The 13,943-nt window shown below is 40.5% G+C and overlaps 1 protein-coding gene across 1 annotated transcript in view; it reads left to right on the forward strand.

Moving 5' to 3' along the window:
• MSH2 (mutS homolog 2) overlaps positions 1-13,943 on the forward strand; it is an 83,989-nt gene that overhangs the window by 34,599 nt on the left and 35,447 nt on the right. The window contains exon 8 of the mRNA XM_052649449.1: positions 13,664-13,773. Coding sequence (XP_052505409.1) covers positions 13,664-13,773 — 110 coding nt within the window. The remainder of the gene's footprint in view (positions 1-13,663; positions 13,774-13,943) is intronic.

Genomic DNA, 13,943 nt, shown 5'->3' on the forward strand with positions numbered 1-13,943 from the left:
TCCCCTAGAGATAGCATCAGATCCCACAGGTTAAGGGCTCAATCCCACAAGATGGCCTCCAACCTCTCCACCCAGTCTAAAACCCAGGTTATCACCTGTGCTTCTGACCAAGTGGTCCCAATGACCACCCCTCCCTTGGGAGTTAATTTGCTTGAGCAGCTCACAGAACTCAGGGAAACACTTGGTTATACTTACTGATAAAGGATGAAGATGAACAGCCAAATGAAGAGATAGGACAAGTCTGGGAGGTTCCTAAACATAGGCGCTTGTCCTTTGAGGTGGGAGCATGTCATTCTGGTATAGATGTACTTGCCCACCTGAACGTTCTCTGGCCCCTTCCCCCCCACTATTGGGATTTGGAAGCCCTCCTCATGTAGCCATGATCAATTATTAACTCCATTTTAAGCTGCTCTCCCCTCCTTGGATGACAGGAGTTGGGGTTAGAGCTAAACATTCCAAATCCTAATCATGGTTTGGTCTTCCTGGTGAGCAGCCCACCTCAGGTCACCTTATTAGAATATGAGATGCTCCTATTGCTCTTCTCACTAGGAAATTACAAGGGTTTTAGGAACTCTACCAGGAACCAGCGGCAGAGACCAGCATATATTTTCTGTTACAGAGACTAGCACAGTGTAAAATGATACTCATAACTAATCAGTGAAATCAGAAGAGAAAGTCAGCGTAGGAAAGAAAATTACTATTTTGTCAAAATGACAGTAGTAATAAAGGGAAACAACGGATGTTGTCAGAGAAAGAATTACTTGCAAATAAAGGAATGGGGACAGGTGGCTGTGATTAGCAAAGGGGATGACATGACCAGAGGACCTGAAAAGTAGGAGAGGGCAAGGGTGATGAGGGAGGAAAAGAGGTCAAAAATGTCTTGTGATAAACCGTAATGGGAAAGAATATGAGGAAAAGTATATATATGTATGACTGAGTCACTTTGTTGTTCAGCAGAAATTAACACAGCATTGTAAATCAACTATACTTCATAAAACAAAAAAAAACTAATAGGGTGACTGTTGGCAGTGAAGGAATAACAGAGATGCCCTTGTGCTGAAGGCTGTTACTCACAGTGATTGAATTATTTTGTTTACTGTGATTCACTGCACTGTTTACTGTGATTCACTCTTGGTTTCTTTACTAATTTGGTAATATTTTGATTCCAACCTCATATTTGTGTGAATACTGTAAACTTTAATTAGCAGCATCTTGCCAACCTTTTTTCCACTTATATGAATTTTTAAATCCATTTCATAAATATATTTAAGGGTGAGATAAAGTTTAATTGTACTTAATAAAACTTCTAGACTGGAATTAAAAAGATGAGAAAATTATGTTAAATTAGTCATGGGAAGGTGGGCATAGAATAAATTTTAAAATCTTTGTTAGTTGAAACTCATGTCTTTTTATTACCATATACCAAAATATTTACTGGAACAAGAATGCTAATACTAACTTTATTATTATTTTTCTTTATTTAATTTGTTTTTTGGCTGATCTTTGTTTCTGTTACGTGGGCTCTCTCTAGTTGCTGCGAGAGGGGGCTGCTCGTCATTGCCCTGCAGCGGGCTTCTCACGCAGTGGCTTCTCTCGCCACTGAGCACAGGCTCTAGGTGTGCAGGCTTCAGCAGTGGCAGCACGTGGGCTCCGTAGTTACGGCACACGGACCTAGTTGCTCCACGGCATGTGGCATCTTCCAGGAACAGAGATTGAACCCATGTTCCTGTGTTGGCAGGTAGATTCGTATCCACTGGACCACCAGGGAAGTCCCTAATACTAGCTTTATAATTAATTTAGACTTTAGGTTGCTTTTTCTGGTCTTAAACTATTTTGGAAAGTCTGACTGAGTAGATCTATGACCAGTGGCAGGCCTTGGACCTGAGTTTAGTGTCAGAAGGACACATGTAAAGAAACACCTCATATGTTATCCGGAACTTCCCTATAGTTCATTTTGATTTTAGTGTTACTTTCATTTAACTTGATTAGAACATCTTAGTGTCTTTTTCTTAATCATTTTGCCAGCCATTTCCAATTACTTCTTAGTTACATTTAATAAGATGTAAATGATTTGAGAAAGATGTTTACCAATAATTTTGGTGCAACTGCAGCCAGTTTACCTAGCAGCCTCAACTTTGCCACACACTGATCTAGGAAGGTCTTCTTGTGGTGGGAAGCTGGGGGCCTGTGGTGTGGTTGGCATCTGCCTGTGGTGGATAAGACCAGGCAGTGCAAGCATAGGTGCTTAAAGGGGCCTGGCAGGTTACAGATAAATCGTGCAGAATGGTGGGCTGATGAGCTGGGGAAGTCATGGTCTGACTAAAGTGGGCCACTGCTAGTCAGACCACTGATTATCACTGAATGGGAATTCTGACTGAGGATTTCCCATAAGGGCCCATGTTTCAGTGTCTACCGTGAATTCTTCTCTTTAAACTCTTCTTTGGTGTTCTCTCTGTAAAATGGCCCCAGTCATCTGCCCAGCAGCCTAAGCCTTGGGAATCAGCCTTGCCTCTTGCCCCTCTCTCGTTGCGTTCACTCAGTTACCAAGTCCTGTTGGTATCGCATCATATGTATTCTTCACCTCAGACACCTCTCCATCCCACCGCCAGCTCCCTCAGTTCAGTTCAGTTCAGTCACTCAGTTGTGTCCAACTCTTGTGACCCCAGGAATCGCAGCACTCCAGGCCTCCCTGTCCATCACCATCTCCCAGAGTTCATTCAAACTCAACGTCCATCGAGTCGGTGATGCCATCCAGCCATCTCATCCTCTGTCATCCCCTTCTCCTCCTGCCCCCAATCGCTCCCCGCATCAGAGTCTTTTCCAATGAGTCAACTCTTTGCATGAGGTGGCCAAAGTACTGGAGTTTCAGCTTTAGCATCATTCCTTCCAAAGAACACCCAGGACTGCTCTCCTTTAGAATGGACTGATTGGATCTCCTTGCAGTCCAAGGGATTCTCAAGAGTCTTCTCCAACACCACAGTTCAAAAGCATCAATTCTTTGGCACTCAGCTTTCTTCACAGTCCAGCTCTCACATCCATACATGACTACTGGAAAAACCATAGCCTTGACTAGACAGACCTTTGTTGGCAAAGTAATGTCTCTGCTTTTGAATATGCTGTCTAGGTTGGTCATAACTTTCCTTCCAAGGAGTAAGCGGCTTTTAATTTCATGGCTGCGGTCACCATCTGCAGTGATTTTGGAGCCCCCAAAAATAAAGTCTGACACTCCGTAGTCCAGGCTATAATCCTTTCTTCCCTGAACTACTGTCAGCCTCCTAATGTTTTTGCTGTCTTTTGCCTTAGCACTCTCTAATCCATTATCTGCTTCAGCCAGCTGTCTTTCTTAATATGTAAATATATTTATATGTAAAAATATAAATGTCATTAGCCCTTCGGGGGTTTTTCACTGGCTATAGGATTGGAGTATGAGCCGAGCCCTCATAGATTGTTGGCTCTGCCTGTCTCTGTCTTTCCTTTCTCTGCTAGTACTCATTGCCAGTGTTTCTTACACTTTTTGATGATGACTCCAAGTAAGGTTGGAGAAGGAAATGGCAGCCCACTCCAGTATTCTTGCTTGGGAAATCCCATGGACAGAGGAGCCTGGTAGGCTACAGTCCATGGGTTGCAAAGAGTTGGACACAACTGAGCAACTAACACTTCCACTTTTCACAGTAAGATACACATTTTCATTTGACTTGGTGCACTCCTGTGGGTGTGTCTGTGCACTGTTCAGAAACAAAATTCAACTGAGTAAATTTTAAAGAGCTTACTGGCTTTATTCAACAATTCAAAAACTGGGCAGGAGATAGAAAAGACCTCAATCTGTACAAAATGAAAGACTTGCATAGGCAGAAGGGAGCAGAAACAAGTTAATTTTGGCGAAACAGCTAGCAGGTTATGGTAAGGTTTATTTTCTTTAGGAGGATTGTAGGGGCCTATCAAGGACATTATGTAACTGGTGCTGATCAGGTGATTGCCGATTGACTGGCTTAAAATTCCATTTCTGGGAGAGACGAAACTATAATTAAGGAAGCCTTGATTTGATGACCTGCGACTTAGTATAAGCAACTCCATCTGGGGCCCGTTGTATTGTTTTTAACAACACATAGACACTGTATGCAGTGTCTATAAAAACTGAAATTATTATGTAATAAATAGTATTAGCTGAAATAATATATAAAACTTGAAACAAATAGAGTGTACTTTGACTTTTTTTTTCCTTTGAAAAATGCTAAGATTTTTAAATTTTATGTTGGAGAAAAGTCTGCTGTTTGAAAACACAAATTGCATTTGTTTTTTGTCTATTCACGTGAACTTGAACATCCTCTGGACCTCACATACACTGTGCACAATCATCAGCCTTTGTACTATTCCTTTAGATTCAGACATCTTCCCCCTCTTGTCTCACTTGGCTTTGTTCTCTCCATCTTTTTTTTCAAATGTACTTTAAACCTTTTTTAAAAATAATTTTTTTGCTTTTGGCTGTGCTAGGTCTTTGTTGCTGTGGTGGCGTCTTTTCTCTAGTTGTGGCAATGGGGGCTTACTCTTCATTTTGGTACATGGCTTCTCTTGTGGCAAACGGACTCTGGAGCAAGAGGGCTTCAGTAGCTTCGGCTCCCTGGGCTCTAGTGCACAGGCTCAGTAGTTGCGGCACACAGGCTTAGTTGCTCCCTGTCATGTGGGATCCTCCCAGATCAGGGATTGAACCCGGCATTGGCAGGTGGATTCTTTTATCACTGAACTGCCAGGGAAGCCCTGTTCTCTTCATCTTAGATTTTCATCTTTAGAGTCATTTCTTGGGGTAAGCCAAGCTTGTTCCTGCCTTTGGGTACTCTCCTGTCCTGGTTTTGTTTCCAAAACCTTCCTGTATTTCCCTGTTGTTATTATCCTTGCTTGTCATCCTTTGTAATGAGTTTATCAGAAAAGTACCAACATTTTATTTTGGGGCAATGCACATGTCAAAGTAGTTTTCATTAGTGTTTTTCCCAATAGGAAATTAACTTTTTTTTGTTTTGGCCATGCCATCTGACTTATGAGATCCTTGTTCCTGGACAGGGATTGATCCAGGCCCTGGGTTCAATGAAAGCCCTGAGTCCTAACCACGGAAATGCCAGGGAAAATTAACTGAAATTAATTTTCCCCTGAAAATTAACTTCTCTAAATTCACTAAGGATTGTCTCCTTAGTATTTCTCTCAATCAGTGGCGTGAACATAGGCGAGATGGAGAAAAGTCCCAGAACTGGTGTTAATACACCAGTTAAGGTTTAGATTTAGAAGCTGGCTTGGGTATGAAGAAAGCCTTCTTCAGCGATCAATGCAAAGAAATAGAGGAAAACAACAGAATGGGAAAGACTAGAGATCTCTTCAAGAAAATTAGAGATACCAAGGGAACATTTCATGCAAAGATGGGCTCCATAAAGGACAGAAATGGTCTGGACCTAACAGAAGCAGAAGATATTAAGAAGAGGTGGCAAGAATACACGGAAGAACTGTACAAAAAAGATCTTCATGACCCAGATAATCACGATGATGTGATCACTAATCTAGAGCCAGACGTCTTAGAATGTGAAGTCAAGTGGGCCTTAGAAAGCATCACTACGAACAAAGTTAGTGGAGGTGATGGAATTCCAGTTGAGCTGTTTCAAATCCTGAAAGATGATGCTGTGAAAGTGCTGCACTCAGTATCCCAGCAAGTTTGGAAAACTCTGCAGTGGCCACAGGACTGGAAAAGGTCAGTTTTCATTCCAATTCCAAAGAAAAGCAATGCAAAAGAATGCTCAAACTACCACACGATTGCACTCATCTCACACGCTAGTAAAGCAATGCTCAAAATTCTCCAAGCCAGACTTCAGCAATACGTGAACCATGAACTCCCTGATGTTCAAGCTGGTTTTAGAAAAGGCAGAGGAACCAGAGATCAAATTGCCAACATCCACTGGATCATGGAAAAAGCAAGAGAGTTCCAGAAAAACATCTATTTCTGCTTTATTGACTATGCCAAAGCCTTTGTGTGGATCACAATAAACCGGAAAATTCTGAGAGAGATGGGAATACCAGACCACCTGACCTGCCTCTTGAGAAATCTGTATGCAGGTCAGGAAGCAACAGTTAGAACTGGACATGGAACAACAGACTGGTTCCAAATAGGAAAAGGAGTACGTCAAGGCTGTATATTGTCACCCTGCTTATTTCACTTCTATGCAGAGTACATCATGAGAAACGCTGGGCTGGAAGAAACACAAGCTGGAATCAAGATTGCCGGGAGAAATATCAATAACCTCAGATATGCAGATGACACCACCCTTATGGCAGAAAGTGAAGAGGAACTAAAAAGCCTCTTGATGAAAGTGAAAGAGGAGAGTGAAAAAGTTGGCTTAAAGCTCAACATTCAGAAAACGAAGATATGGCATCCGGTTCCATGACTTCATGGGAAATAGATGGGGAAACAGTGTCCGACTTTATTTTGGGGGGCTCCAAAATCACTGCAGATGGTGACTGCAGCCATGAAATTAAAAGACGCTTACTCCTTGGAAGGAAAGTTATGACCAACCTAAATAGCATATTCAAAAGCAGAGACATTACTTTGCCGGCTAAGGTCCATCTAGTCAAGGCTATGGTTTTTCCTGTGGTCATGTATGGATGTGAGAGTTGGACTGTGAAGAAGGCTGAGCGCCGAAGAATTGATGCATTTGAACTGTGGTGTTGGAGAAGACTCTTGAGGGTTCCTTGGACTGCAAGGAGATCCAGCCAGTCCATTCTGAAGGGGATCAGCCCTGGGATTTCTTTGGAAGGAATGATGCTAAAGCTGAAACTCCAATACTTTGGCCACCTCATGTGAAGAGTTGACTGATTGGAAAAGACTCTGATGCTGGGGGGGATTGGGGGCAGGAGGAGAAGGGGACGACAGAGGATGAGATGGCTGGGTGGCCAACATCACGGACTCGATGGACGTGAGTCTGAGTAAACTCTGGGAGTTGGTGATGGACAGGGAGGCCTGGCGTGCTGCGATTCATTGGGTCTCAAAGAGTCGGACACGACTGAGCGACTGAACTGAACTGAACTGAACTGAACTTGGGTATGATTCCAGAAAGTGAAAGTGAAGTCGCTCAGTCGTGTCCGACTCTTTGCGACCCCGTGGACTATAGCCCATCAGGTTCCTCTGTCCATGGGATTCTCCAGGCAAGAATACTGGAGTGGGTTGCCATTTCCTTCCCCAGGGGAATCTTCGCGACCCAGGGATCAAACCCAGGTCTTCTACATTGCAGGCAGACGCTTTAAACTCTGAGCCACCAGGGAAGCCCGATGATTCCAGAGTACATCTTAATGAACCACTTTCTCTTGATAAACTTAGGAGCTTTCAGTGTATCCTGAAATTTGTTGTAATTTTTATCATAGTAAATGGTGATGAAATGTTTGATAGAGATTAAATTATGCTTTGTTTGGGTTGTTACAGAAATGTAAGTACTTAGGCATATTGACCTAAACATTGCAGCAGTTTCTGAGGCACACAACCACACTCTTCTAAAATTTTTCCTTGTGATGAGAACTCTTAGGATTTACCTACTCCTTAATAGTTTTCATATACATCATATAGCAGTGTAAACTACAGTCATCGTGCTGTACATTATATCCATACTGTTTAATTATCTTGTATCTAGAAGTTTGTGCCTTTGGACCTCCTTCCTCCAGTTTTCCTCTCCTCCCAGCCACAAATCTGATCCCTTTATCTATGCATTAGTTTTGTTGTTGTTCTTGTTGTTTTAAGATTTCACAGATAAGTGAGGTCACTGAGTGTCTGTCTTTTTCTGACTCATCTCACTTAGCATAATGCCGTCAAGGTCCATTCATACTGAATGGCAGTATTTCCTTGTTTTGTTTTTTAATGGTAGAATAATAGTTCTGTGTATGTGTGTGTATATGTAATCACATTTTCTTTAACCCTTTGTCCATTGGCAGATACTTAGGTTGTTTCCATATATTGGTTATTGTGAATAATGCTGCTTCAAACATGGAGGTGCACATATCTTTTTGGATCAGTGTTTTTGTTTGCTTTGGTTATATTCCCAGGAGTGAAATTACTAGCTCATATGGTAGTTCTGTTTTTTTTTTTTTTTTTTTAATTTAATTTTTATTTATTTGGCTGCACTGTGTCTTATTTGAGACATGTGGGATCTCATTTCCTGACCAAGGATCGATACTGGGCCCCACTGCATTAGGAGCTCGGAGTCTTAGCCACTGGACCATGAGGGAAGTCCCCCGGTAGTTCTGTTTTTAACTTTTGAGGCTCCTCCATACTGTTTTACATAGTGGCTGCACCAGTTTACAATCTCAACCAAGAGTGCTCAAAATGTTCCCTTTTCTCTCATCCTTACCTTTGTTCTTTGTTATCTCTTGTCTTTTTGATGATGGCCATTCTAATTAATGAGCCTGAAGTGTTATCTCATTGTGGTTTTAATTTTCATTTCCCTAATTTTGAGCTTCTCTTCATGTACCTGTTGGCTATTCATGTATCTACTTTAGTGAAATGTCTATTCATGACTTTTGCCCATTTTTAAATTGGATTAATTGGGTTTTCTTTTTGCTGTTGAGTTGTGTTAGTTCTTTATCTATTTTGGATATTAATGCCTTGTCAGGTAAATGGTTTGCAGATATTTTCTCTCCTTCCATAGGTTGCCTTTTCATTTGTTGATTGTTTCTTTTATTATGCAGGAGCTTTTTGGTTTGATGTAGTCCCTCTTGCTTATTTTTAATTTTATTACTTGTGCTTTGGGTGTTCTATCCAAAAAATCATTGCCAAGATCCATGTCAAGGAGGTTCCCTGCCATGTTTTCTTTTGGAAGTTTGGTGTTTTCAGGTCTTATCCTGTTTAAGTGTTTAATCTATTTTGAGTTAACTTTTGTGAGTGGTGCACTTAAGGGTCTAGTTTCATTCTTGTGAATATCCAGTCTCCCCAGGACTGTTTATTGAAGGCTGTCTTTTCTCCATTGAATATGTAGCTGCATTCTTGAAAATGAAATCTTCAAGGAGTTATGACTTGAATGAATCTTTAGGGACTGACAAACTGGAGTTCTTAGAAACGTTGAATTTGATTACTTAAGACATTCCACATTTTGATACATTTAAGAAGCTAAGAATTATTTCCCTGTGTGATCTTTGTTATCCTTGCTAGATGAGTATTGCATGTATCAGAACTGCTGCTGCTGCTGCTAAGTCGGCTTCAGTCGTGTCCGACTTCGTGCGTCCCCATAGACGGCAGCCCACCAGGCTCCCCCGTCCCTGGGATTCTCCAGGCAAGAACACTGGAGTGGGTTGCCATTTCCTTCTCCAATGCATGAAAGTGAAAAGTGAAAGTGAAGTTGCTCAGTCATGTCCAACTTAGAGACCCCATGGACTGCAGCCTACTAGGCTCCTCCATCCATGGGATTTTCCAGGCAAGAGTACTGGAGTGGGGTGCCATTGCCTTCTCCTATCAGAACTAATGACCAGTGACTGCTTGCTTCTTCATCCTTTGCTCCTTTCATAAAATCATTGATTGAGCAGATGGTTGTCAGTTGCCTGCTTTGTGCTGGGCATTGTTCTGGGAAGTACAGTAGTAGATATGACAGATAAAGTCTCTCTTAATGAAGGTTCTGTAATTGTGGAAGAGTAAAGACAGATAAATAAACGAGCAAGAACTTCAAATAGTAATAAGTGCAACAAAGAAAGCATAATATTTTCATGTGATAGAATAACTTGGCTAGGCCAGGAAGACACTAGATATGGTGGTTGAAGATGGCCTCTCCATGGATTTGCTGTCTCAGGTAAATCTCAAATGATGACAGAGAGCTGATTGTTAAGATACAGGGGAGGCTAGTGGGGGTAGCTAGTATAAGTGCCTACAGCTTGACTTGTTGAAGGAGTGAAGAGAAGCTAGGGTTGTCAACCATAGAGATGAAGAATCAGGGCACTATTAGAAGGTGAGGCCTTTCTGAGGTTCTTAACATTTTTTATGCTTGGACCCGTTTGACTTCCAATAAAGCCTGTGAACCACTTCTCAGAATAATGTTTTTAAATGCATAAAATAAAACACGTAGAGTTAAATAGGAAGCCACTTACATTGAAACACACTTATCAAAATATAAAATATTCTTGAGAAATATGTGCTTTTTATTAATGCATTAAAAAACATGGTTTGGGTGAAGTTCTACTTTGAACTAATTAGTTTAAATGTTACTTAAAGTTATCTAGTTACCTCCAAAAACTGTGATATGAAAATGTTTGGAATTTTAGTTGATTACAAAGACAATAATACTATGTGATTTATTACTTCTATTAACGTTGGAAGGTACTGATAATACTACTGTGATTTATTACTTACATTAACATTGGAAGAAAATGCTTGATTCCAGTTAGAGGTTATAGAAAATGAAGATGAGATTAATTTCTCTTTGTTTATGTAGTACCTTGAATTCAAGGATCTGTGGACCTTTGTTTAAGACTCTAGGATAGATCATGTAGAGCTTTTCAGATGGTGGTAGCTAGTTGAAAATGGAGTATATCGAAAAATTTAATGGTGCCCATCAGTTGATGAATGAATAAATAAAATGTGGCATGTCCATACAATTGAATATTGTTCCTCAGTCAAAAGGAATGAAGTAATGATGCATGATACCACATGGATGAACCTGGAAAGCATTATGCTAAGTGAAAAAAGACAGTCACAGTATAATATCCTTTTATATGAAAAGACCAGAAGAAACAAATCCATAGCATGGAGTAGTGGTTGCCTAGGCTTGAAGGGGTGGCAGGGGTTTGGAGGAAAATTGTAAGTTAATGCTAATGGGTACAGGGTTCCTTGTTTCTTTTGAGAGCAGTGACAGTTTGAAAATTGATTGTGGTTGTGATTGCATAAATCTGTGAATATACTGAAAACCACTGAATTGTATACATCAAAATGAAGAATTGTTTGGTATATGAATCATATCTCAATAGAGCTGTTATTTTTTAGTTAAAACCTTAACCAGTTGGGAGGGGGGGGAAGCCAGCTGAAATTGGCAACTAGGGCTCAGTACAAATTACAAGTAGGGAAAGGAATTCAGGATGCTAGGGAATTCCTTGGCAGTCCAGTGGTTAGGATTCTGAGCTTTTTACTGCCGAGGGCCCAGGTTTGATCCCTGGTCAGGGAACTAATATCTCCCTAGCCATGTGATGCAGCCAGTAGATAGAAAAACTGAGACACGGTGGAGTATTACAGCCATGAAGGGAAAAAAATAATTCCATATGCAGTGATATCGATGGACCTAGAGATTGTCATATAGAGTGAAGTAAGTCAGAAAGAGAAAGAAAAGTATTGTATAATATCACTTATATGTGAAATCTAGAAAAGTGGTACTGATGAACTTACTTGCAGAGCAGAAGTAGAGTCACAAATGTAGAAAACAAACTCATGGTTATCAAGGAGGAGCAGGGCAGGGTGGGATGAGTTGGTAGACTGGGACTGACATACATACACAACTGTATTTAAAGTAGATAACTAACGAGAATCTATTATATAGCACAGGGAACTCCACTCGGTGCTCTGGGATGAGCTAAATGGGGAGGAAATCCAAAAAAAGAGGGGATATATACGTGTGTGCAACTGATTCGTTTTGCTGTACAACAGAAACTAACTTAACATTGTAAAGCAATTATACTCTGATATCAATTAATTTATTTAAAAAGATGCTAGTTAGGGCTTGCAGTATAGGGAGCAAGCGAGCAGAGAAGAGACATTAACTCTGAGAAGAGCTACAGCAAGTGGGCCTGTGTGTGAGGGACTAGAGGACATATTCTGAAGTTTGTACAGGTGTTGCTGCAGTGATACTACTTATGTTTTTTCGGGAAACCTGAACCTTCTTCAAAGTAATGTGGTAGAAAAGAACTTAACAGAAAAAATAGTGATAAGGTAGACCTCAAAATATATGAAAAATTTTAAAAGATTGCTAACAAAAGTGTTAACAAACTTTAATAAAAACAGAAGCCTATTGTAAAACAACTATACTCCAATAAAAATTAAGTAAAAATAGTAGCCTACATAAATCTCCATCACATTTGTACCCAATAGCAGCATTAAGTGACTTGAAGCTTTTACGTTTGGGACTCTTTTTTCCCTCCTTTGAGATGCCCTTCAGGGGCATTTACTTCAAATAAAGGTCAGTTTCAACAAAGTTAAAAATCTGTACCAGGGAATATACAATTCAGTTAGAAAAAAAAATTGTTTTAAACACCGGCAGATATTTTTGTACTCTTCATCTATATTCAGCCTTTCTACATATCTTAACGTAGTAGAAAGTATAATGGTTAAGCCAGCTACTCTGAGGTCATGTAGCTGTTGCCAAGCTTACTCTTTAATTGTGGAAAAGCTTGCCCTTGATCTCTTCAAAACAAGGGTGGTCTGGAGGAGAAATCATTTGTGAATCTGTGCTAGCACCATGTTTTGCTGCCACCATTCCCCTCTTAACCCATCACACGTGAGCTGATTCAGACTGAAGAACCAGACATTGTAGCTCAACAGACATTATGTGGGCAAAGTGTTGTTTATAGACTGTCTAAATAATGGTTCACACATATGTACTATTTTCTAAATATGTCTAGAGACTGTTGTGGTTAATAATAATAAATGAATTCTCATAATCGCTGGACTGCCATCGTAGCTTTTTCATCATCTTCCCAAGAGCTTCCCCTACTTCTGTGAAGGCTGGTAACTACTGCTTTGGAGTGAAATGCAGTATTGAGTCTCAGGTACTGTATATACTAAGTGTTGTGTCTGGTGGTCTTACTCTTGCATCTCCTGGGTAGCTGCTGTTACCACTTCTGTTGCAATAGAGAAGGAAAAGGCAGCTTCAGGTCACAGAGCCAGTAAGTGTGAGAGCAGGGCTTGGCTCCCAGCTCTCTACTCAGGCCTTTCAAGCTGTAGATCCTGTTGCTTCACTTACTCCTCCTCACATGGTTCCCCAGCGTGTGCTCTTAAACAACATCAAGCAAAGTTCCAGTGTAAATACGTGACTTGATTTAGCCTCTGTTAATTGGAACACTGTATTACTAACGGAAATTAGGGATTTATAAGGTAAGTTAGAGATACTTTATTTTAATAACGTTGACTTGGGATTGTTAAATCTGCAAGGAAACACAGTTCATTTGGTTGTAATTAATGTCTCGTTTCTGTATATAGTACCGCTTATGAAGGAGATTACAGACTTGTGGGGCTTCCCTTGGGGCTCAGTTGGTAAAGAATCCATCTTCCATGCAGGAGACCTTGGCTCAATCCCTGGGTTGGGAAGATTTCCTGGAGAAGGGAAAGGCTATCCACTCCAGTATTCTGGCCTAGAGAATCCCATGGACTCTACAGTCCATGGAGTCGCAGAGTCGGACACGACTGAGCGACTTTGACTCACTCACTCACAGACTTGTGGGGGAGGCACAGTTTTATTAGTAGAGAGTTGTGAGTGACAGACCATCTCCCTTTCCATATAAGTCCTAAACACGTTTGAATTAAGGTATCCTACTAAGTAGTAACTTCAGAGATCTGCTGCACAGTTTGTGCTTTTTAGGATCAAACGCTGCTCATTATAATCAGATTTTTATGATTTGTAGTTTTGCATTTTTAAAAATAGGACCTACTTATTTACTTTTCTTTTTCTTTTAGGAAAACATCAGGCATTGTTGCTGGCAGTTTTTGTGACTCCTCTTATTGATCTTCGTTCTGACTTCTCCAAGTTTCAGGAAATGATAGAAACAACTTTAGATATGGATCAGGTATGCAATATACTCTTTAAAACAGGCACCAAAATAATTTTTAAAAGCAAAGGCACATCAGAAAACTTCTCCAGATTTCTCTTATTAGTGTTGAATTGTAGCACTTGCAGGGCACTTTTGAGGCAGTGGATATAAGAATGAGTGATGAGAAAAGGTTTTTAAAATTTATT

This window comes from Budorcas taxicolor, chromosome 11, assembly GCF_023091745.1.
Source record: "Budorcas taxicolor isolate Tak-1 chromosome 11, Takin1.1, whole genome shotgun sequence".
NCBI lineage: Eukaryota > Metazoa > Chordata > Mammalia > Artiodactyla > Bovidae > Budorcas > Budorcas taxicolor.